Source organism: Sinohyriopsis cumingii, chromosome 3, assembly GCF_028554795.1.
Source record: "Sinohyriopsis cumingii isolate HCF-2022 chromosome 3, ASM2855479v2, whole genome shotgun sequence".
NCBI classification, from domain to species: Eukaryota; Metazoa; Mollusca; class Bivalvia; order Unionida; family Unionidae; genus Sinohyriopsis; species Sinohyriopsis cumingii.
In genome coordinates this window covers 127,273,102-127,300,589 of record NC_142963.1, presented here as the reverse complement: position 1 = coordinate 127,300,589, position 27,488 = coordinate 127,273,102, and the positions used below count along the sequence as shown (strand labels likewise).

Genomic DNA, 27,488 nt, shown 5'->3' with positions numbered 1-27,488 from the left:
GGAGGTCATATTTGCACTATTTTAATTTAAGGCAAACTACATTATATAAGAAATATTACAGTGGAAACCCCAAGTGATAAGATTTTCAAGATAGCATATATATGCATCCATTTTTTTAAGGTCAGACTGACACTATTATCGTACAAGATCAACTGCATAGAGTGGATATGTTTTCAATGAAAACTCTGTCTCAAAAACCTGTCATTAAAGAGAAGAGAAGTAATAAGATTTTCATGTTATTTGGAGGTCAGAACCATTCTCATTTTGGCCCAACTAGCTATCATAAGAAGTCTTGCAGTGAAAATCTCATGCTGATATGACCATCCATTCACGGGGAGTAGTGAAAGCAAAATGACTACCATAGGCCATGTTTTGGCCTACAAACAATGCTATATTTATTTCAGACCATCTAAATATCACAAAACTCTTAAAATGATAACCCAGTGTCAATAAGATTATCCATTCAGAAAAATACAATAATAAGATTTCAAAATGGCCACAATGGTGGATACTTTACAGGTCATATCACCACCATTCAGGTCCAACTAGATACTGTAAGAAATCCATAAATAAGACTATCCATTCAGAAGAAATAACAATAGCAAACTTTTAATGTTTGGCCTAAGAATGGCACAGATTTTAATTAGGACCATCTATATACCATTCAGCTGAAATAGCACTAACATGATTTTGAAGATGTCACAATGATTGCTACACTGGGTGTATGATCAGCACCATTTTCATTTTTGACTAACTAGACATCAAAATTTAAATATGATCAGTCCTGAAAAAGTAGCAAATAACAAGATTCTTAATATTGTCACCAGGCCTAGGACCATCTATATATCATCTGAACTCTTTGTTAAAACCTTATAAACATCATTGTTTGCATTTTGCTAAGAGTCTACACTGTAAAGGAAATAAAAAAATTCAAAATAGATTAAAATGAAATAAATGACCTTCATTTCTATTGTTTTCTATTAAGTCTTACCTTGAGTTCATCTGTTTCATTCTGGCTACCAGCCTGTGCTCCACCAATGCTAGCATGTCCATCAACCACATCACTTCGCACACTTGTCTGGTCCGGATGCCCTAGTCGGTCAACACTTATTGCAGCAACACTTGATGAGATCTTAGGCAGAGACAGGTGATTAGGAAAATTTTTCAAGCTCACTGACCTCTCACGATGAAGCCTTGACTTCTCTGAAGGATTTCTCATTTTCACCCCACTCTTGTCATCAAAAGATCCCGACCTTTGTGAAGATAATGAGGAAGTGGATGAATGATCCGATGAATCTTGTCCATTGCTAAGTTGTAATGGTGCTGAAGATTTAGAAATACCAGCTAGAGACTGCCACGTTCGTCGTGGAAGTGCAGAATAAGGATTAATATTGTCCATCCTTGTTAGTAACGCAGCCCCATCGGAATATGCCAATGGTCCCTCTGTGTTTAATCCATCACCTGACTGACTGAGAAATCGTGATGAAGCCAAGTCACCAAGTTCCTTGTTCTCTGAAGATAAGTCATGCAAACTACTACTTTTGCGCAGTCCTTCCTGATAGTGTTTATCAGTTTTGTGCTTCATGCTGCGAACTCCACGATATGTAGCAAATGGCTGATCCTTGCCCTTCACCTTCTCAACCTCAAATCTACCTTTACTCTCCGATTCCTCAGTGTTGCTTGTTGCAGAGACACTAGAGGAACTTGATGCCTGTAAAGTAAATGACTAAAAAGTACTATAAATTATGCTGTAGTTGTTAACAGTATGATAATTAAACAGCAAGAACCTAGCCCACAACAACTGCATTTTCAAACTGTACACTGATACACTGTATGAGCTTATATGTCCACTTCATCCCATTATGATATAATTCTTATCCAAGTAATAGCCAAGTTATGCAATTCTATCCAAGATGTGGTCTCTTTATACAGACTAATGCCAAAGATCAATATACTGGATAAGTGAACCAATATTTGTTAATCAATTATAATAATCTTCATCACTGTTGATGTACATAATGCTTAATCTTATGAGTATATTTAAAATGAGTCCTTACATCAAGATACATTTTAATAATCTCCACTAATTATGTCAAACCCACTCATGATTTTAGTACTTATGACATATCAGAAAGCTTTATAATTTTGTCTTGCTATATTTTACAACTATAAGCAGGTGAAGTTTGCTCTTTGCTTGATACTAACACTAAGTAATCAAACAGTTTATATGTTGCAAAATAAATTTTAACTTTTAACAATTCTTAAGGACTAATTACATGAGAAACAATTATATAATTCTCAGTAAGAGATATTTAGCGTTTATATTTGTAAACTTTTAATCAAGCTCTCATGAATTATAATTGTCTCCCTTTACTGACCCTATTTCTCTTTTTCAGTCAGTAGGAAACAGAGGGTAAACTATAATTCATGTTATTGTACATTATACTGATCCACCTAAATCTGAAGTTAGCAATTCTAGTGACAGGAAATCAATGCCTTAAAAAATAGCAATCAATCACATCAGTCAGTGTGCAATATTACGATCAGTATAAAAGTTTAAAACCAGTTATTTTCACATAGGATGAAAGGTAAATGATTTTACCAATCCTTTTGTCCAGCTGAATTTTAAGCTTCACAAATGTGTCGCAACTCCTTTTAATTCTTGATTAGTTTGATTTCCAAATATTATTTTGACGTGACACTGAAGTAAACAACAAAATATTAATATGTGACTGCATAGCCTTAAATATATCATTAATCCTACATAAATTATCCAGTTATTTGTCTGGACATCTGCAAACATATTCAACAATCTGAAAAGTTATTCATGTTGTGTCTGATGTTACTGGTCATGTTACAACTTAAGGCAATTTCAAAACCACCTCAATTGATGCATTTGCTTTGAACAATTAGGTGAAACAGCAACCTCAATGACCAAACTGTACCATTTTTCTGAGTTTACTACTGTGTCTTAGTATAAAAGACTATTTTGTCATTGGTGATGTCTTTAATTCAGAACTGGTCACAAAATAGTAGTGCATCAATGTGACATTTTGAAATTACACCATATGTAGCAATGTTGACTGTTTAAACTTGTGGCACAAACTGTTTTGATTTTATATATCTAACACTGCAAGTGCTTTGAGTTCTTATTACCAACTTACTTTTATTACCCCCAATATATCCATTACCATGTCAATTAAAACTACTTTCAACAACACAAACAATTAACTTGAAAAGGAGCAATGGGATTTCAATATTGCTGGACCTGTTGGTAAATAGGGATATCTAATTGGTTTCACACACTGCATAAGGTAAAACTAGACCCTTAATGAACTTCATTGTACCTTTGCCTTATGAACATGAAGCATTTCTTTGATCCTGAAGCTACTGTCCAACCATTTTCTTTCTCTCTATGGTTCAATATTATACAAATTTTTAAACTACCTGGCACACAATCACTGGATCCTTCAAGAGTTAATTCAAAGCCAATGAACTGATGTGTAATTTAGTGTAGCAAAAGTAAAACCTTGCCAAAAAAAATGTTTCAAAAAGACACTATAAATGACAACTTTTGCACAAATTAACTTTCTGAAACAATAGAACACAAAATGTTTGCAAGTAACTGAATGGGAAATTTTTAAGTATTTATTTTAATATAATGAAATAATACATGATTTTTATAAAATAGAGCTAATAATACATGTACTGAGAATGGTTCAAATTTATAAATACTTTATATGAAAACTACATAGATTCTGTAAGGAAAATTGGATTCTGTAAGGAAAATTGGATTCTACAAGGAAAATTAGACTGCATGGAAAATTAGACTATGCAAGGGATTACAAGTTTTAGCCTCTCAGCAAGGCAGATCGGAAAAACAAAATTTCATCATGACATGCTGAAAATTTAGCTTGGCAAATAAATTATCTTTTGTCAAATGCTCAGAATTCATTGGAATAGAACATGAAGGGAAAATTTTGACTCTATTTGATTTTATTAAAGTTTTCAACTCATACAAGATCATTTCAGGACTTTTTAACCCTGAATTTATCAAATGTGTGTATTCTGAAAAGGTTTTCAAATACTTCACACTACCATTCAAAACTGAAGGAAAAAAAATGCATATAAAATACCTGCAGATTTTCCTTGTTAAGAAAACTATAGCTGGGGACAGTGAACCGCCTTTGTTTTGGTTTGGCCATGCTTCGTGGGTATACGAGCAATACATCATGCCACCTAGACACATGAACAAAATGAATTTGCATTCATCAGTGTTAGTACAAACAAAAAACATACTAAAAGGAGAAAACACTCAAAATAAAAAGTAAAAAAATCACACTTCATGAAAATGACAAAGTAGATGTGCCAACAATCACAATTTGTAAAACCTGAAAATTTCACAAGGTTAATGTTGCATAGGCCTGTTTTATTAATTGGTCATAGTTCAATTTGGTTAATAGATAACATTCTAATTTTACTTTTGCACAATCCTAACCTGGAGTTCATCAAACTTATGTGCTTAATTTTGAGAGGCAACTTTTGTGTCCACCAATCTCAAAAGGCTCTACTTACAGTAATGCCATTTTTTACTGGCTTGGAATGAATACTCAGTCTCCAACTCAAGCCCAGAGATTTACAATTCCTAGGCAAAGCATAAAAATGTTCAGAGTTTGGGGAGAATGACAGGCAAAATTCATAACTTGGATCCTACTTTTTATTTTTTTAAATGGTACTAAATGATTCTCCTGTAAATAATCTCCTCCCTCGTTTTAATAAAATTTGATGACCAATTAACTAAATTAGCAGGCCTTCATTATTTTTCTATATTTAAAAAAAAGATGAGAATCTTCCAGTACTATTCTGGTCTGATTGGGTGATGATATTAATGATGAAATACATTTTATGATGGCTTAACTGTGCAAATCATTATAGCAGCTAAATGTCTACTATTTGAAATTCCTCCACCAATTATTGTAAAAAAAAGTCACTTCCGTTCACGATGTGTCAATTTTTGTGGATTTTGCAGCTGCTACAAAACCATAAATTTACAATCTGCAAAATATTACCCTTTCTTAAAGACAAAAGTGGGTCTCCTTACCAGTTAAAGAGATATCCATATTAGATACCACATATATATCTCGACAACAAGTCCAACTGCAAACTGCTCAGACCCAGACCTGTTGTTGCAAATGCACCAGCAGATTTGGGTCAATATAGTTTGTTAGGAGTAATCAGAAGTACAGAATACAGGCCCTGACCACCATCACACTATGTGATGGCAGATCTGGGTCTATGTTGTTTGCAGTTGGACTAAACATGTGAGCATATAATGAACCTACCTGGTACATATTTACAACTTTGACAAATGATACACATGAAGATAACAAGTTAACAGTATGTAAAAAAAGATATGCATTTAGTTGTAAATCCATTTCATCATCACTGTGATCAAAATTATACATGGGGAATATTTGACAATTCTCATCTCTTTTTATTTTCAATATTGTGATAAGAATACTTTCATTCAAAATAATAATATTTAAATGTAGCTAGATCCATCTGAAACATGCACTCTCTGTGGACAAAACAGTTAAAATATAAACTCCTCGTCTTCTAGCCATGCATTTTAACATGCCCACTAAAACAAACAGAAAAACTTCAAGCAAAAGAGAAGTTTTTACATCAGTCATTAAAAGATTCGCATTTTATTGTTACTAAATAATAATTCTTTCAACAAATTTCAAAGATAAATTTTGTATTAAAATTTCATACAAAGAAGCCACATCTTTTACTGACACGTGTTTTTCCCATACATGTTATATACAGCAAAGAATATACTGTGGATTTTTCTATGACCAAAGCAACTGTTAAATTCACACAAATTTAACTAAACTGTGTTAAAATTAAAAATTCTACAATAAAATCTCACAAAAATGAATGAATGTCAATGTAAATGTTTTCTGAAAAAATATATGATAATGGACTATTTCTTACACATCACTATCAATAAATATTTTAAGTTCCAAATAATCACTAAATGAACACTGGTTAGATATCTGACCAATATAACAAAAACATGCGAATCTTTCTACATAGAAATTTTGTCATTCACAGATAATACATTTTTAAAAAATGTAAACTGCTACATGTATAATATTGTAGTCCAAGTTCTCCTTGTTGCTGGTGTCATTATCATTGTGGCTGGATTTCCTTGCAGTGGCAGCTATGGTGGCCATGCTTTCATCTGCAAAGACTGACAGAATGCAGTACCACCTGCAAGTCAATCAAAAATATATGATAAATTCAGAAAGGGAGAGATGGAAATGGGAGACAACTCTGCCAAGCCTGTATCCCACAACTGTTGAGATAGCTGCTCTTGGACAAAATGTGTATCAAAAGGTAAATAATAAATTCATGTTTTACCAGTATTCATGGATTGCAGTGTTGCTACATACCAAGAGAATAAAGACAAAATAAACAATGATCTATATGTGGACACAAATGGAGCCCCATGTCCTGAACTGACACATCTACATACTATGAAAATGTCAGTTTTGGCAAAAACATGCAAACTCATAACTCATAAAATTATCTGAAATGAAAGTATATTTATCACAATAATTTTAAATAAGCAGAATATATTAAATTAACTTAATTCAGACTATTTATTAAAAGATATATGCACAGAAGCAAAATTAAGCTAGATTTCAAGAGCTAAACAGTTATCTACCACAAAAACAACTTCTTGAATACTGCAGGATATGAATGTTTACCAGTACTTCCAACATCCACTCTGGAGCTAAAGGCTTTCAGACTGCAATGCAGAAATTAGCTTCTATATGTTTCCCCTACTAGTATTCAAGACAGCAATATATACCTTGTATATAATTATAATTCACAAGATTTTGCTGCTAAATTAATGTGAACTATGTCCATTTTGACCCACTCCCAAATGAAGTTGTAATGAGTTGTAATGAATACATGTAACAAATTATCAATGTGTGTATTTCTGGTATACATTGTATCATATAAATTTCAGTTAATACACATCTTTATTATGCAGGATTTTGTCTACATATTTATTTGGAACAATTAACCTTCCTAAACTTTTAATGCAATTTATTATATAACAACTTTTAATTAGCATTATATGGCCAGTATTGTGCTGACATGCTGTCAAACCCTATACATGTGCACATATCAGATGATACATATATATAATGACTACCATATTTTCATGCATATATCCTGTGGGATATACAGGATTTTACATAGCCCGCACACACACACCATTTGAGGTATCTATGTGGGTGCCCTATATCAATTCTTTTTCACAAAGCCAGCAATCATCCTATTTTATATTTTATACAGATATAATAATTAATAACTGTGTAATATTTTTTTAAAACTTTACTTATGTTAAACGAAATGACATCGGCAGTAAGATCTGCACAAAAAATGGATGCCAGAAGTTAATTCTAGCCACAGCTTTTTAGTAATACACACCAAATATTCACCACTGTTATATTAGTCTTCACCTCATCAGCATTGTAAAAGAAATATTGAAAGAAACCTATGTGCATTCTTAAAGTTCATCCTCACTGCTGGGATTGCTGTCAAATCTATGTTGAAAATGTTTATTACTGGTGCAAGACAGGCTTCAGTAATCTCCATGTTTCAAGCATTGTTTTCATCTTTATGGTCACCTTCAGTCAGATTTCTGCTGCTGAAATTGTCCATTTTACTGAAGTATTTCTACCTCAATAAATCTATGATGTATTTCCGAATATCAATTTAAAAGGCTGCTTGTAACAACTGAGTCATCACCTCAAAAAGTTGAAAAAAGTTCTGCTTTACAGGCAATAATACAATGATAGCACTGGCATCCATTGCTTCAGAGAATGATGCCTCTGAAGTTGTTGCTAACTTCCTCAGCAAACAAGGCCAATCTTAGACTACTAGGAAGATACTTATCTTGGTAAATCACATTGCATGGATGATGAAATATTTATATCACAATGTGGAACATATTTCATTAATCTACCTTCGACCTTCCATGCACCAATAATGAAACTGAGAGATGGCACAAGCATTTCCAAACTGACATGGGTTGCAGTCATCCCAGTACTTGGAAGTTTAGTACTTTGTTCAGGAAGAACAAGTCCACTGTACACTGATGATGCCCATGGCTTCTGGGCACCAAATCTGAGCTTTATGCTGATGACACTACACACAATGTTACTATCATTCAGGACTACGCCAACAGAGACAGCTACAATACTAAATAAGGGTACCATCTGTTTCTACTGAGGTTATTGTTCAATGTGACCTTAATGACCTAGAGGGTTATTGGTGGGGGGTACTGTCCTACAGGATTGATGTCCTAATACTGTCTATGGGCACAGGGTTGACAACAAAAGTCCTTCAGAATGGTAAAAGTTAGAAATTTTGCCAGAAAAGTTAAATTTTATGGCAGTGTTACTTGCTCCAACTTTAATGAAAACAGATGGAAATATTTTGAATTTTTGCACAATATTGTAAAAGTATAAATTCACGGCAAGTAGACAACAATCGTAACATAAATTGTTATGCCTACACACTCCACTATGCCAGACAGAAAGACATCAGAGACAAAGATGGTTACATATTTGCTTGTATTCAAATGTACTCTTGGGTAAAACAAACTTGACTGAGTTGACTGCCAGACAAAGTGATGATTGACTGAAGTAATTACAATGTTGGACTACATGCATCAACTGTCTAGAGTATGTCTGCAAATACATGTACAGTGAATTATGCAGTATTACAAGCAATTGCTGCACATTCTGGGCACTATACATTATAACATACATTCTCCTGTACTATGCTGATAAGGAAAACATGCAGATCATGCAAATCTGAAATTACCGTGTGTCACTGTACTAAATATCATTCAAAGCAACATTAGAATTTCAATTTCACTTTCTACAATAACATTCCATTTTAGTTTGTATGATGAGAATCCAAGGTTCAAATGTCAGTCGAGAATCCATAATTCGGACTGATTGTAAATGGCCCAAAAAATATTGCAGGAATTCACAAGTCGCTTCCCTAACTTATCTTTTTATAAATTTCTGTGCAATGAAATTTTCCAATAGTCTACAGAAATTCCAATATATGAAATCTGGTCTAACAAAAAACTACAGCATTTTCCTACAAGTCTGACTTGACATGTTCACAAGTGCATTGAAATTACCTTTGTCATGGTTTTAAAAGCAACATCAATATAACTGAACCTGGTCATTCTGGATTAGAAAGTTTTTTCTTATTACTGGGATAAAATGCATGAGATTGTCAGGTAAAAAAAAATCAGAGAAATTAATTATCAATATGACTTTATACAAAATAATTTTCAAAACCAAATTTCATATTTCTCTATCACAGAAAGACAATTTAACTTTAGTTTATACACCAACACAATTTCAGCTGGGAGTGGGGGTGGCACAGCATTGTCCCCTGGAACAAAGGTTAATTTCATCCCTTGTCCACCCTCCTATTTTTCCAACTTTTCCTGCAACTTTATATCTTATATACATGCAGATGGTTTTCATTTTCAAACTTGTTTATTCAGGACCAATTACATACCATCAAAAGACTCTTAGAACTGAAAACCATGTGTCAATAAGACTATCCATTCTGGAGAAATAACTATAACAAAATATTAAACATAACAGTTACGCGAGCAATACTGGGCATCAAAATGACACTTTTCATTTCAGACCATTTACATGTCATTAGGAGTCTTTTAGTGAAAATCCCAAGTTGATATGATCACAGCAACAGAAGGAGTAGCTACAATAAGATCTTCAAGACACAGTATATAATCTTTTAGTGATTATATATATATATATATATATATATATATATATATATATATATATATATATATACAACAATCCATTCTGAAGAAGCTGTGATAACAAGATTTTCAAGATGGCTACCATGGCAACCATGTAAACTTACCACATACCAGTTAAAATCATGTTGGGTTGTTATGACTGAAATGTTCTGGGTCCCAAGGACCACTAAAAATTCTTCTCGTAAGAGAAGAAAACTTAACTGCTTGTATGCTTGGGGCAAGTTGTTCACACTTGCAGGCAAGTATTTGTTCTCAAGAGGTTATTTCTTTGATTCATTGGAACTGCAAGCTCAGTGATTAGTAATCAGTAACATAACATGCAGTGTGTATTAGTAGCCATTTACCCGATATCTATTTAAGCCCAACCTTCATCAATTATTTAATCACTAACTGCACTAGTGGCTTAAACCTGAACACTACTGATGAGCAGACTGCCAACAGATGTTATCCCTACCTTGAAATTTCCCCAAACCCTAGGGTAAAACACTGCTTACTCTGATGTTTCAAATGGATGCAACAATTTCTTACCAGTAGATTCATTGGTTACAAATATTGTATTTTGCCCAAGGAAAGCCAATAGCATCTCAAGTTCTAACCAGTTTCCATAAAAGTGATAGAATAAATTAAAAAAATTCAGTATGTTTACTTGTTGTCAATCATTATACATGTACATGTACCTACCATTTTGATTAGGCAATATTATCCCACTTTGATCTTTTTTAAATTATTGACCACCCACTGGGTAAGATACTATTGCACACACAGCATGAACTGAGAATATTTCAGCTCTTTCTCTTGTGTGTGTGTGTGTGTGTGTGTGTGTGATTTGGATTTTTAACGTAGCTTTAACAATTGTTCAGTCACACTACGATGTCTGAAGTGTGGCAGTTTCTAGTGATGTCTAGCAATGGGGTATCATGTCACAGACATGTAGCGTGATGTCCCACCCAGTCACATTATCATGACACCAGGCCGACCAGTCCTAACACTAACCTCATAATGCTGAGCACTATGCAAGGAAGCTGTTAGTACCATTTTTATAAGTCTTTGGTATGACTTGGCCAGGGTTCGAACCCACTGCTTCCTGCATCTGAGGCCGACGCTCTAACCACTAAGCCACTGAAGTGGTATCTCTTTCTCTTTTGAAAGAATGTGCAAATTTAAGATGAGTGCATAATCAAAACCAGAGATGATAAACTGAAAGTCAAATTAAAGTGATAAAATATTTTATTTATGGTAAACATTCTGTTGAATACAAGCTATGTTAGTTAAAAATACATTGTGTAAATACAGCATTAGCCTGTAAGCATGCAAAAGGTTTGTACATGAATCTTGCAACACATTTTGTTTTGGTCAGCATGACACATAACAATTAACTTTGACATAAGGGCTAGGCTTGCAATAAATCGCCAGCCTGCAATGTTTAACCTTCCTTCTTGGCAGTACAACTGATATTCAATCAGGACCTGCTAAGATAATGATCCAACAGATATGTTAACTTGGGCTTAAGTAGGGAAAAATGTCCAAGGAGAGACAATCCAGAGACAATTTGTGCCATTTAAAATGAATGTTACAAAATGAAATTTTCTAGAAATAGTTATAATAAAGACTGACTAGAAAGAATTATTCTAGCTTCAATGTGTATGTTAAATATTTTAGCAATTCGATAAAGTTAATCTTGAGTGACGGGGGGGGGGGGGGGGGGTCCGAGACAAAATTCAATGTTTTAAGTATTCTTCTCTGAAAGTTTTGGCACTCTTAAGTTTCTGCAGGAAAGCAAGAAGTTGACTCAAAGATTAATAAAAAGTACTTTTCTCATTAAACTGCCCAAGAGATAAGTGTCTGGAAAGTTGAGGACATGGAAAAAGATATTCAGTTCATAAAAAAAGGGACCAAGTCTCAGAAAAGCACAAGGAAAATATAGCCCTATATGTGTAACATCCAGTGGAAAGAAGAGACAACTATGTACAGTTGATGAGCCGAAGAGGCTGGCAAGTTAGGGAGAAAAGGAAAAGGAATATGGTGAATCTGACCTTTAAACAATGTTGACTTTGAGAGGACCAGAAGCAACTAGGTATTGCAAGCATGCTGAACAAACTGAGTTTGATCATTAACATGATTTTATGATGAAATTTGATTTAATGGTATAACATGACGAATTGCATTTCTTATAAATCTTGTAATTCTATTTCTAAAAGAAAGCGTACGCTTCAACTGTCATTTTCAATTTCATCTGTTTATGTAATTGATTAAAATGTTATATTTTACATAAGGGGGCTTGTGTTGTTCTATTCTATATCTCTGCTCAGATCTGTTATTCCATAAATTAATTTCATTTTTTATATTATTAATTACTCAATGCAGGCAATAACACCGTGGTTAATCATCTCCTAGATAATGGTAATCAAACCAAAGGCAACAAAACAGATGGATCTAACATAACCATCCACTATGACATTCATTTTGCCAAATGCATGGGCCCTGTGACTAATACATCAGCACTGGACCTACCATAATTTCAAACACAGGTTCTAAGAATTCCAAATGATTTAATTGACTGGCAGGTAAAATTAGCGAGATCCGGTTAAATGACAACTATATCTGTGTGCAAATATTACAGTGACAGGACATTACAATAATGTTAATTAAATGGTATCAAATATCTATTTAAAAAAAACTCATTTTTCAGTTTTTGTGTTTCAATTCATCACACTGCATTATGAATAATGTTTCAACAGGACTGAATGGAATAGAACAGCATCTACACAGCTGTCCGGAATATCTTAGTTTTTTATCACAATTTTAAATTACATTCTCTATTATCAAAACCACGCTCTAGAACATGGACAGGCAAACTGGACAAATACACTGTAAAAAAAAACTTACATATTTACAGCACTGAAGTGCCAAGCCTGATTATTTTTCTAGAAGCTAAAGTAGACTTCTCTTATTCATCCAACACATTTAGACAGGAGTTTGACATAAGCTGATACACAGAGCATGGTTTTAAAAAAAGGTAAACATTTTCTAATGCCATGTTCCTGCATATTTTGAGTACCAGAGAACTTAGGAACAAACATGCCAAGGTATGTGATTTGTTAAGAACAACCAATAGCATGAACAAAAGTATTCATGTTCAAATCCAACCATCAGACAAGCCTGGCACAGCTAATGTCATGTGTCTTTGGGCAAGGCAAGGCACTTTACTCAATTACCTCGGAACTAAATAACCAACATGTGTTGCTGTGCAGTAAAGCAACAAAATAAACAAAACCAATATTATTACATTTCATCTTTCATTATTTAGACTAGTGATGACTGGATTACACAATGTGTGTTTATTCACAATCATATAATGGGTTTCATCTTGTGATGAAATTCAAAATCCACCAAATCAAAAATAAAGACAAATATTTAAGGCAAATCAAAGAGAATGTTCATTCTTAAGTTAACAGCTTCTTGGTACTTGAAATATTTTAGATATATAACAACAAAAAACCCACAGGAATACTAGTATATTAACTTGCATCACAATTTCAGACTTCCTGACAGTGAATTTGCTATCATCTGAAATCAATGAATATATCATCCCACAATATTTATTCAACTAGGGGAATGCATCATCAACAAGTTAAATAATGCCAACATTTAAAGCACCTGTCTCTTCCAAAAGTCAGCTAAATTCTTACAAGATGAAACTAAAGCTATTTAACCTGACCAGCTGGATCAGGCAGGCATAAGCAGGCTTGGAGTTAATGATCAACTTGATGATGCAGTCAGTGACTAAGAAAATATTTAATTTTAAGGATTCTAGGCAAGTCAAGTATTATGTTTCAAAATGAATATTATTGAATAACGGATTTTTTTTATAAAAATGATCAAACAACACTTTAAGAAACATAGTGGGGAGTCAGGGACATGTTTTGGGGGGACCCGCTCTTACCCCATCTGCTACAAGTATCTCAAAAAAAATTTGGGCAGGCTGTTTTGAGTATTGCTATATCATTGGCGAAACACAGTATTCAAGTGAAATATACAGGAGCAAGTCCCAAATGGCAATTCTAATGTGTAACAAATGGTAGTTACATTCATCAAATTTAAAATTGATGTAGGTAACTGGATAAGGAGGGCTAGTTAACGTGAGTTGTTTGACATATGGGAGGTATCAATAACCCTAGGATTAAGGACTGAACCTGGGATTGCAGAAGTGAAAACCAAGAGTGCTGATAATGAACTATCAAAGTCCCATTTAAATAACAATTTCATCCAGCTTTAAGCAGAGTTCATCCCACCCACCCAAATTTGTTTCCGTTTTCTTTCTTCCTTGATCTGTAGGTGTGATCTTATAAAAGACCATACTCTACAATAACAACCTGTTTACTAACAGGTACAGAAAATGACTATAAACTGCACCTTTTTTTTCCCCTTTTGTCAACAATCTCAACTACTGATCTACATTATAACAAATTAGAAATGGAAATGACCTTTCAGGGAAAAACTATTTTCTGACATTCTCTTCAGCCATGTAAGTCCACCGCCATTTACAAATCATAAAGCATTCAAACTACGTAGGAATCCAAAACATTACTGATAATAATCTAAAAATTGAACAGCTTAAAATGTTTCTAAAGCTTCTACATAATCTATAGGCTTTTACATTGCTTAAGATAAGAAAAGAACACTAAATCTTATTTGTTAGGATTGAATGATTGATTTATTGATTGATTGATTGATTTTTACAGCTCATCAGCACTGTAAAGCTACATAGAACAAAAAGGTTATATGATTAAAAGGTTTGTATAAAAAAGGTTTATTACCAACAAGCAAAAAAAAAAACAGCAAGTATATTTTGCCACAATAACTAATTAACTATTAACATGTTAGCATCAATTTGCAGTCAAATAAATTATCAAAAGAATTCTCTCTCTCCCTCTCTTTTCCCATGGTTTTATTATATGACAATACCACGGGTTAAAACAGCTATGAAGGAATGACAGAATTCACACACAAAAAAGTATAATGGAACAAGAAAAGAGCTTCAAATAGGTAAATCTGGCACACTCCATTGTAAGTACATATACAATATATCCAAGTTTTCACCTGATCCCCTAGACAGTACATGACTAGTCTTTATTTGATCTAGCCTGTCATTCATAGATTTTAAAGTAGATCTTATCAGAGGAAAGAGATTGCGTTCTCAGATGCATATTGGCTCCAAAATGCCAAGACTCAAATCAGTCGTTATAAAATGTACTGTCAGATCAGGGTGTACAATGTTTGTTTTACATGTGATTTTATTCCAACAGCACAACTCCTAATCTGATGGCTCATTCTTTAAAGGCAGATCAGGGTCTTGCTGTTCACAGGTGGGGGTGTACTTTATACAGGCACGTATGGTACAATTGTTCTTGGCTGGTTGTAGTGGCACCCCCAGGCTATTTAAACAAGGCTTTACAATAAAGATGACCTTAAATAGGTAGGTAACATGAAGATATAGTTCACAACAGACTTGCAAACAAAATCCAAAAATACATTGTACACTGTGAAGGTCTCTCAACAATCTAAGCTGTACTGAACAAACATAAACATGTATTGCACAACATGGCTATTTACATCAGTCTAGTCTTGATGGTTCAATGAAATTTCTGCCCAAAACAAATTGTACAGTGCACTTTTCATAATGCCACAAAAGCCATAAAAAAGACCAGCATAATTACAACTGAAATCAATGAATATATCATCCCACAATATACTGCTCCGTATAGGTCCATAATAAAAGCTTTGAAATGGATTATGTTTCTTTCTGGTACACAACAGAATTAAATTATACTGCAAGTGATTCTCATCAGTCAAAAACAAATTTTACATGAATTTATTAAAGTAACCATTACAAATGTGATCAAAGACCACAAATGCCGACCTACTCACCTTTTCATAACACCATGCACTCAAATGCAGAAAAAGACTCTTAATACAAAACTTAACCCAGGCCACTGAAACAGTATTTTTGGGTCACAATGACCTCATTTTTTTTAATAGTAGTGTACTCATCAGAATGCATCTTTATACCTAGCGGCATGCCTGATTGGCTAACTATTGCGGAGAAACCAGCCTAAATTCAAAACTTAACCAAAAGACACATACCGGTAAGTGTAAAATATAGGTTACAGAGGCCTACTTTTGGTAAGATGGTGTTGAACTTAATGAGACCCACCTACCTTCCATTTTGCATGACTCTTGATGAATCAGATGCATGATCACCTCAATAATATGTGCAGATCTTGCTAATGTTGAATATATTTACCAATTTTAAAGAAACGTCTAAGTGCTAAAGCACTGAAAATATCAGCCATCAGTTGCAAGATCATCTCAATAAATATGTGGATATCATTATTAACTGTAAAAACTAAGATTATGATGAAGTCTATTTCATCAAAGTTAGACAAGAAACACATTTTTAAGACAACAACCTCAGCTAATCAGATGCAAGATCATCTCAATAACATGTGGATATCATTATTAAGTGTAAAAATCCTAGATTTTGATGACCCCAGAATTTCAAGATAATGACTTCAGTTAATCAGATGCAAGATCATCTCATTACTATTTGTTGGTCACTATCAAGTTGACAATATAAGCCATTATTTCAACTTTGATTGAAATCAGATTTTAACAAATATGATCAAGATCTGGAGATTTGTTTAAGGGAATACTGGCAATTTGGGGTGCAAAATGTCCTCTAGACTCACGAATAATAATAATAATAATAATAATAATAATAATAATAATAATAATAATAATTCAGTTAGTATAATACTATTTGACCATGAGGCCTTTTGCTTAAAATGATTACAATGAATGAAAATGAAATGAAATGATGAATGGAAACAATAAATGCAAAATCAAAATTTATTCTGACACTGTAAACTCAAAATGAGGAGACTGCAGCTGAAAGCAAATACAAATGGTTAACAAATGAAATGCTGAAAGAACACAAATGAAATGCTGAAATAACACAATTTTTGTTATGAAATGCTGAAATAACACAAATGAAATGCATTGCTCATTTCATGGTCTGTAGCAAACTCATGTGAGATCTTGATGATGTAGGCCTATATTGCTAGTCTGATCAAATTCAGATCACAAATAAGCCTTCCAGATTGCTATCAAGCTCATCCAAGTTTTATGTTCCTTAATTTTCTCCATATAAGAAACTAGTCAAAATACAATGTCATGTCAATGAACAGAACTTTTATCTTAATTTAAGTTATACATGTTCCTCAAAAGTAAGTATAAGCACCCAAAACTGAAAGTTGTGGGATAAAGATGTTAAGGACAAAAACACCTGAATGTGTATGTCTTGTGTACCCTTACAAGTTATTTTCTTTAAGAATAATAAGTCATGTTTCATGTGCTTTTTTCCATGAGTATTATGACTTCATTCCTGGCTAACATGACATAATAAAGTGCAGAACCTTGTTCTGAATCCTTCTCCATTACTTTGCCAACTATAATTTTATTCATCTTATATGGGAGAGGGTAATTTTATGCCCAAAGATTCTCTTCGATGGTACAGAAAATATCTAGAGAAAGAATAAACTTTTGTTAAGTTAATGGTGCTTATTCCTCCAAACGTTTACAAGCATCTTACCACTGAAGTTCCTCCTTAGAGTTGGCCTTGATGTAGATGGTTTTCTCAGGGGTAATAACTGACATAGAATTGCTGTGGGTGGTTTTGGCCTCTGCATCCTTTACATCTGTACATTTATTCATGTCAATGGTTCCCTGAGGAACTGTGTCAGGCTGAAAATAAAACCATAAATACAGACTTATACATTTTCTAGTACTAAAGTTTTTAAGCATTGCCACAATGACAACAACAACCCACTTCCCATGAGCCTGAGGACATCTGATTTGGTGTTGCATTGTTTGTGGGTTGCAGATTCCAATCTTAAACAAACCTGCCCCCATCAACTACCATAGTGCATACCAAGACAAGGCATTTTATTCCAATCAATCTGGGATTTAAAACATATTTTCTTGTGTTGATGTGCTACCAAACACCACTCAAACAACCGATCAAATCAGATTTAAAAAAAGCATATATCATCACTGCTATAAAGAATGAAATAATATACCATATTTACTCAAAACCAACTGCAATCTGCACAAACCCAGAACTGGCAATGCACTGTGCCAGCAGATCTGGTTCTGTGCAATTTGTTAGGAGTAATCAGTAAGAGAAACAATGAAAATCCTGATCTGTAGGCACATTATGCAGGATCTATCTTTGCAGTTTGATGCAACTTAGAAACAAGTTCATATGGTATAATACATTTTTCTTTTATTTACTGCTGGTGATGCATTATCTGACCTCATAAAATCCACTTTTCTGTCTATTTGGAAAAGTAGCAGGTGGATACAAATGATAATCTTTTTCTCCTAAAAATATTGAAAAAAATAACAAAGTATGACATAGTGTCCAGCATGAGGGGTAGTAATTTATACTTTCTCTGAATCTTAATTAATAATTCTGAACTTGGAAAGCCAGGATCCACAACGAACTCAAATATTTGGACTAAACAACTTCCCTCTCCATCCTGAATAGGGTCAAGTTGGCAAAAATGGGGAGAAGTGTCATAAAATGTTCAAAATGGTCACTTTCAATTTCTGTTTTGCAATATTTTCATGTCAATGATTAATAAACTACTGAATACTAGTAAAACTGTTTAAAAATATTAAAACTTGTATTATCTTACTTCACCATATTTGTTGTATAACATCGTTAATGTGTAAAACTATAACAAAATTGTATTCTAACCAGTATATCTGATGCTCCTGGATTAGAATCTTTTAAGCAGGAGCTTTACAAACTTACTTTGGGGGGCCCCCAAGTGGCCGAATGGTCTAAAGCGCTCTCCGTTACGGATCAATGCCATCTCACCTCTGTCTGCTAGGGTTCGAGTCTCGGATTCAGACAATGTGGATATCTGAGAAAGCTTGCCAGTAGCTTCTCGAGGGTCGGTGGTTCTTTCCGGGGATTTCCCGGGTTCTTCCTCCACCATTAATACTGGCAGCCATGTATAGCATATTGTGTGCTGAAAAATGCCATTAAACCCTACAACAACAACAACAACAAACTTACTTTGTAGATCAAAATTATTATTATTATTATTATTATTTATTATTATTATTATTATTATTAACCTCACTTTTGAAACATCAGGAAAACAGAATCCCATCAAGACCAAATATTTTTGTCACAAATTTTTCCTTCTTTAAAATCAGCCTTCCTCCCCCCGCCCCATAAACTGAAACCCTTCAACTCTGAATACCTAAACAAATATTGATCCAAAGTTCATTTTTACTCAGTTGAAACTTGGAAATATATTTTAGTTGCTAAATTCCTGATACATTCTGGAACAGATTAATTACGGTTAACTGGTACTGTAGTGGTTTGATCTAAGAGACAAGAGAAAAGGACCAAAAAAATATCCCCCAAGAATTTGCGAGGTTAAAACAACACCTGACACATGGGCCAATGCAGATTTGGGCTAACAATAGGCTAATCTAACGTCTTTGCATAAAACACAAGAGTCAACTTTTATGGCTAATTAAATGTATTAATAACTAAATGTTTATAAGTAAGCCAACTGAGAATGGCTATATTTATCTGCTGATTATCAAATTGTGATTTATCCTATTTATTTTGGATACTAGATCAATAGAACCCATGTTTTTAAAAATATTAAATCTCAGCACGTTATTAACCAACCTTGTGACCTCGCATTTGATGCTTTGTCGACAGAGACTGACAATGCAGTATTCTAAATGTCAGATTCAGTCCAATGATTTAAGTCATTAACACAATCAACAATAGTTAAAGAAAGATATAAGAAACAAGACATCGCTCCATGCCTACTTGAACTGTAAACCATATGAATTTTATGGAGCACTTAAACATTTTGTGGTATATCATTCATAATTCCAATGGCCTTAAGGTCTAGTTACAAATGTACTTCATCTCATACCTCAGATGTATCTTGTGAGAACAATATTTTTTACACTTACTTGGAGCAACTGTATTTATTCATGTGACAGAATGTGATTTTCAGTAGGAACATATATTGTTCTGCTAATTCTTCATTAAATGCATTTTGTTAAAACTTAAAAATAACAGCTTTCTTAATTTTGTGCACTTTTACACACAAAGATGGTGATTCATTCATAACTGCATTATCTCTTTCTCTCCCTCTCGTCACAAAAGCACTCAGAAAGAAACTTTTCTCCACATCTGCAAAAACCTCAATAAACCAAAAACTTCTCAAAACTAAAGGGAAAAAAACTGGGTCCCAAGAGTTTTCAGTTCTGACGTCTGACTGTATTATTATTATTATTATCAATAATATTATTATTAGTTTTTTCAATCCTATAACCAACTTTTAACTTCATCTGCTCAATTCTCTTTTTTCTTTTTCTAAATACTGCACCATCAAGTAATAGTCAGTTTTTCACTGCATTGACATAGATGAAAAAGAGGTTTTCCAGCAACCTCAGAAATAGGCTGCAGCTGAAAATCAGCAACTGTTTCTTTACAAGTCTTCTTTCATGCATTGGAGTGATGAAATAGTGGATACAATTATTAATTATTTTTACTAATGAAACTGGATATGTCCACATGAGTCATATTCTGCTTCCAACTTACGTTAGCTATGACACAATTTTTTTTTTCAAGGATCATTATATTTTATGGGCAATCTGAAGATCTGAATGTAATTTCTGGCATTTGTGATCAAATTTGGCACAAAATCAACTACAGAGCAGAAAACTTCTTTTTTTCTTCTAAATTTCCACTTTTCTTTTTAAATGTAAAAGTCCATGTTTTACTTTGTTAATTAATGGGCTGTATTGAAATGAACAAAAGGGGTGGGGATGGAACTGTATTGAAATAGTCAGATGGGTTGGGGTGTGCCAATGTGAAATGACATACTGGACAGCAACTATTCACCCTTAGCATTTTGTCCCCTTAATATAAAGACTATTAGCATAGACCTTGACAAAACAGTCCCTCACTATAAAGCCCCTTAGCATGGTGGACCTTGACAAAGTAGTCCCATAATATAAAGCCCATTAGCGTGGACCTTGAGAAAACAGTCCTTCACTATAAAGCCCATTTATTTGGACCCTCACAAGCAAAGTAGTCCCTCACTAGTACACTTCTGTCGCTCTTATAATACCCATGTGTTTAATTTTATTATCAATTTATTTATTTCACTTAATTTCAATTCTTTTTTAATGAGAACAAATGATAATATTATCATTTCCCATAACTAAATACCCTATCTTTATTTATGCACCATTATGACAGCCTTGTTTGAACATAGATGTTGGCCTTGCATATAATATGAGCCACTTTCAGAGATCCCATGAACAGCATTCAAAATATGGAAACACTACTCTGATAAATGTACTTTAAATGTTTTCTGGCCGATCTGGAGAATCAAAGGCAATAACGCCCATAAAATGAAAATATTACTGACATATACAAAAGGAACAAATGCTGCCAAAACAAAAAACACAAAACAAGAACAACAAATGTTAATTATTCAACTTGAGTTCAGACCATTATGAAAATATCTTTCTCTTCATTTGAGACAGGCTACCTGGGAACTGAGACTCCTGGTGCTTCCTTTGAAACCCATATAAGGGACTTTTGTGACCTACAATCATGACATGTGAAATAAACAACAGGCCTAGTTAAAAATATGTCAATGTGTCTTGGACAATCAGTGAACTGAGACTCTTGGAACACAAAATAAAAAGTACCCTTTTAAACACATGAAAGAGACTTTTATGACCTACAAATGACAGAAGAAACATAGAGTACTTTTCCAATGCACCAAAAACAAAAAATCTTCTCTTAAGTTGATTGTTTAAGATTTATATGTAAAGCTGAAAGATGTAAATGTAAGTCCATTCTTTCCAACAAACAATCTCTCTCTCTCTGTCTCTCTCTCTCTCAAAAACTGCATGAATAAATACAGAGACAGAATATTCTACATGTCTTATTTTCAAAGCAACACTTTCTGTAAGCACAACACTTTGAAGAGATACATGTATACTACAGATGACTTATTCATAGATGTATGCCATTCTAAGCTAAATTAAACATTTTGTAATTTGAGGATACACAATTTGCTGGCTCAAGAAAGGCAGCTTGTCAGTATAACTCCTTTATCTGACTTAAATAAACTTCACACAACCTGAACAATGGTGAGCATAATGCATAATTAGGTGCAACAGACAAGACAGAAACTCACACTGAGGAACTCGTATAAACTCTATACCTCTAGTAATATTATCCATTGTCCATTCCAGCAAGTAGGATTAATGGACCTGACAAATCCAAAATGTGGATCATTTTGAAACAATAGTTCCTCAAAGGCAATGAATCCATGCTGTATGAAACGAATTTCCAGGAATTCAACAAGAGACCATTTTTTCTTTCTAACTGCCGCATGATGAATCCATCTCTTGAGCAAATGGATTTGAAAATTAGCCACTGTGGTAGCCACAATGGATGTAAGATGAGCACCACATTCATTCAGGACAAACTGAATACCATTAGAAGACCACTGTTGCAAAACCCATGTTAAAATGGTCATCCATTCAGGAGAATATGAGGCCCATGTTCGATACGTTCGTGTGGAAGTCATATATAAACTCAGATCAACACTATTTTCATTAATTTCATAATGATATGACTTTCAATCTATAAGGAGTAGCAATAACAAAATTTTAAAGTTAGCTGCCATGATGGCAACACTGTATGCCAGGTCAGCATCATTTTCATTTAGGACCAACTAGACATTATAAGACATTTTCTGGTGAAAAACCAATGTTGATATAACTTTCATACTAGAAGAAGTAGTGATAAGATCTTCAAAATGGCCACTGTGGTGGCCATACTGGATATCAGATCAACACCATATTTTTTTTAGAGGCCAACTAGACACCATATGTCTGATGTTTTGTGTGTTGTGTTGTGATTTGGATTTTTAACATAGCTTTAACAATTTTTCAGTCATATCGCTACGATGTCTGCAATGTGGCAGTTTATAGTGATGTCTAGCACTGAGGCATCATGCCGCAGACATAGAGCATGATGTCCCACCCAGTCACATTATCCTGACTCCAGGTCAACCAGCCTTAACACTAACCTCTTGATGCTGAGCACCAAGCAAGGCAGCTGTTAGTACCATTTTTCTAAGTCTTTGGTATGACTTGGCAGTGGATCGAACCCACAATCTCCTGCATCCAAGGCAGATGCTCTAACCACTAGGACATCGGAGTGGTGTCCATTAAGTCTGATGATGAAATCCCAATGCTGATATAACTTTCTATTCAAAGAGAGTGGCAATATGATTTCCAAGAAGGCTGCTATGGTGGTTATACTGGATGTGATATCAACACCAAGTTCATTCGGGACCAAATACGGCTCCGGTGGCCTAGTGGTTAAAGCATCCACCTTGGTTGTGGGTTCAAACCCCAGCCAAGTCACACCAAAGACTTATAAAAATGATACTAACAGCCGCCTCACTAGGAATTCAGCATTAGGAGGTTAGTGTTAGGACTGGTTGGGCTTGTGTCAGGATAATGTGACAGGGTGGGATATCATGCTACATGTTTGCAGCATGATGCTCTAGTGCCAGACATCACTATAAACTGCCACACTGCAGACATCACAACGATATGACTGAATTTTTTAAAAATCTTTGTTACAAATCCCAGTAACACACACACACATTCAGGATCAACTAGACATCATGAGAAGCCTTTAGTGAAAATCCCATGCTGACATGACCATCCACTCAGGTGGAGTAAGCAATAACAAGATGGTCAAGATGACACTGTGGTGGCCATATCGGATATCTGGGCAGAACCATATCTTGTAGGGCCAATTAGACAATATACAATGTCTTCTGGCATAAACCACATGTCAATGACTTTCCATTCAACTGGAGTAGTGATAATATTTTCAAATGTGTTGTATCACAATATCCCCATGCATTCAATATATAATATGGATAACCACATTGTATTACAATATCACCATGGTTTCAATATATAATATGGATAACTGTGTTGTATCACAATATCCACATACTTTCAATATATAATATGGATAACTGTGTTGTATCACAATATCCACATACTTTCAATATATAATATGGATAACTGTGTTGTATCACAATATCCCCATGCATTCAAAATATGGATAACTATATTGTATCACAATATCCCCATGCATTCAATATATAATATGGATAACCATGTTGTATTACAATATCACCATGGTTTTAATATATAATATGGATAACTGTGTTGTATCACAATATCCCCATACTTTCAATATATAAAATGGATAACTGTGTTGTATCACAATATCCCCATGCATTCAATATATAATATGGATAACCATGTTGTATTACAATATCACCATGGTTTCAATATATAATATGGATAACTGTGTTGTACCACAATATCCCCATACTTTCAATATATAATATGGATAACTGGGTTGTATCACAATATCCTCATGCATTCAATATATAATATGGATAACCATGTTGTATTACAATATCACCATGGTTTCAAAATAAAAATACAATATGGATAACATCTGACTTTAAAGGCCTGCCAAGAACTCTTTCAACCATACAAATTGTAAGTGATAGATGATTTGAGGTCTGATTACCAAGAATACACTGAGGTATATATTCACTACAGCAACACACAATCAACAGATGTAAGATATTATTGTATTGTGTAAGAAGATTTCTATCAATTATTCCTCACAAGATATATCTAGGTCCTCCACTTTAGTGCTATTAGAGTGGCAGCAGCTAACTGGTTAGCACATGCCAGACTTTTGATCAGAAGTTTGTGGATATAAATCCCAGCTGGACCAGGCATTTTACTTCAACTTCCCCAGTACAAAGAGGGGTTAGTGTATATTGTATCATTAAGCTAACACTTCTCCAGAAAAAAAAGACATCAGCTGTGGCTGTAGTTTTATCAACCACCTGTCAATCTTATCTTTATAAAATGATATACTACATTAGAATATCTAATTTTACATTTCACCATTGCAACATTTCTTCAGCATTACACCTGAACCTGAACTTCCATTAAAGCGTAATAAAAACAGTTACATATACAGGTAAAGACACACTGCTTGCCTTCCTTCTACAATCAAACCTGTCTTTAACCAGCTACCTCTCTGAAACAAGAAAACTGGCCTTATGAGACAGGCAGACTTAATAGGGGTTTAGTCTACATTAATGTGAAACAATAAACTGCAAAACATTGGAAGTCTAACACTGGTGAATTCTTAATACGGGTGGCCTTCAAGATAAATGTAGCTTTTGCTGTACTTAGTCTTCATAGACCTGATGCTCTACTGACCATGGCATACTGGATTAAGATTAGTAGAGCTGGGTACCTCAAAATAGATTGTACCATAGTATACCACTGTATCTCTGAACATACCATGATATGTACCACAGTACCCTGCAATCATTTTAGGGACAGACAATTTCCGGTTCTGAGACAGGGGCCTGACATTTGTTTTGTTTTTTTTAAATTTCTTTCTGTCAATAGCTGTAAACAATATTTTGCTGTGATTTAAAGCAAAATAACACCATATTGTATCCATTATATTACCTAAAGAATAAGAAAATTAACTAGCTTAAGATAAAACAAATAAAATATCTCACCTCAAATGAAAATTACAGGCCCCCCCCAACAAAAAAATGTAATGGTAAGTACCTTACATTAGATGAATGTTAATGTTAACTGTTATATACTGTACATTGTAATCAAAAACTATAACTAAAGTAAGATGATTTAGCTTACACTGTGCTGATATTAGAAAGCTTATCAGTCAAAATAGGAAGTACTGACACTGTGTAATGGTGCAAAGTTTTTGTAGATGTCTGTCACAGTACATTCTGTCATGGTCAGCATGACATGTAACCATTAAGACTCGCATACAAGCTAGGCCCACCATAAATTGGTATCTTACAATGGTTATGTTCTGTTTGTGGGCATGGTTGGACTTAAATTAGGACCCATAGGGATAACAGATATGTCACTGCAGAGTTAAGTGGACAAGGTGACAAAGTAGAAACAAGCCAGAGAAAAATGTATACAAGAAACATCCCATGTAAAAATATGTAGCTGACTGAAAAGGGCCATAACTTTGTGCAAAAAGGGTGTAACTGATGAGGATCAATTTGTTTAGCTGGTGTTTTATGGCACAGCAGTACAAGTAGGTTATTTAATGCTGAGTGAAGTGCCTGCCCAATGATGCACCATGGTAGGCAACCCCACAAAGGCAGAAAAAAAAACCATGGTCAAACAACAATTCAGACATTCTTTTGTGTGATACAAAGTACATGGGGGGGGGGGTCAAAGGTACAAATGCATCCATTTTTTTTTTACCAACACCATTTGTTTTGCCCCACCCTATACTATATATCTGGTATTCCACATCTATACCATCTAACTAATACACAGACCAGAAGGCAAGAATAGAAATAAGCCACAGAAGTGGAAATGGAGTGTTAGCAGTTGCACATGTTAACTCATTCAGCCCCAGAGGTTTTTGTCGTTTTTGCCTGAAATGTGCATAGGAAAGACATCTGGGGCTCTAATTTTGAATACATCGTAATACATCGGCTTTCAACAGATTTTCCATGTGACTAATGCCTAGTTTTATTAGAAACAACATTTTCCATTGGTTATTTTGCTTGTGCATGAGTAGATAGTATCAAATTGGAGTTCTTTCTTTTTTTATGTGCTTATTTGACCCAACATATTCGTATGGAGACGAATATTCCAAGTGCCCACCATACCCTATTTTTTTTAAAAGGATCAATTGTCTGTGTGATGTTCAGACCGGTCTGCCTTAGATCTGAGGCCAAAAGGTCTAAAATCTGGACATAAAATCGCATTCCGACCACGAGCGAATTTCGGGTGAAGAAAAAATAAAGTGTCCAAAAAATGAGTTTTTTGCCCTCTGCAACTAGAACTTCCAGATTTTTTTATATCATTTTAGAGCTATATCTGTCTGCCATTCTGTAATACCACCCACGTTGGTGTATCTTAAATGACCTTGATGCTGCAGAGCTTGGAAATAGGGTACAGCCTCATCACACCTACAGATGGGATTGGGGCCGAATCGGTTAAGTGAGTTGATGTTAAAATGGATTTATGGATTTTATACTGACTTTTCCTAAAGGTGAAAAAATTTCATGTTTTTGCATCAAATGATTTTAAAATAATTTACAAGTTTGAATATGAATGTTGATGCTACATAGATCTAAGAATTATGTCTAAAGCAAATAAGGAGTGAGCACACTGATTCAAACTTGTGCAGAAAAACCTTTAATATACCACAAATATTTACAGCGAATGAACAGCCATGACCAATATTACTACTGTACATAAACATTCCATTAAGTTAAGACCCCTGGCAAATTAAGATAAACCTGCTCAATATACAGTAATTCCATGAGCATCA

At 34.2% G+C, this 27,488-nt stretch overlaps 1 protein-coding gene across 1 annotated transcript in view; it reads right to left on the bottom strand.

Annotated features, from left to right (window-relative positions):
* The window catches only part of LOC149803808 (uncharacterized), a 151,283-nt gene that overhangs the window by 92,417 nt on the left and 31,378 nt on the right, over window positions 1-27,488 (bottom strand). The window contains exons 4-6 of the mRNA XM_089953619.1: window positions 17,553-17,704; window positions 4,137-4,239; window positions 992-1,711 (exon numbers count right to left, since the gene is read on the bottom strand). Of these exons, the coding sequence (XP_089809745.1) occupies window positions 992-1,711; window positions 4,137-4,239; window positions 17,553-17,704 (975 nt within the window). The remainder of the gene's footprint in view (window positions 1-991; window positions 1,712-4,136; window positions 4,240-17,552; window positions 17,705-27,488) is intronic.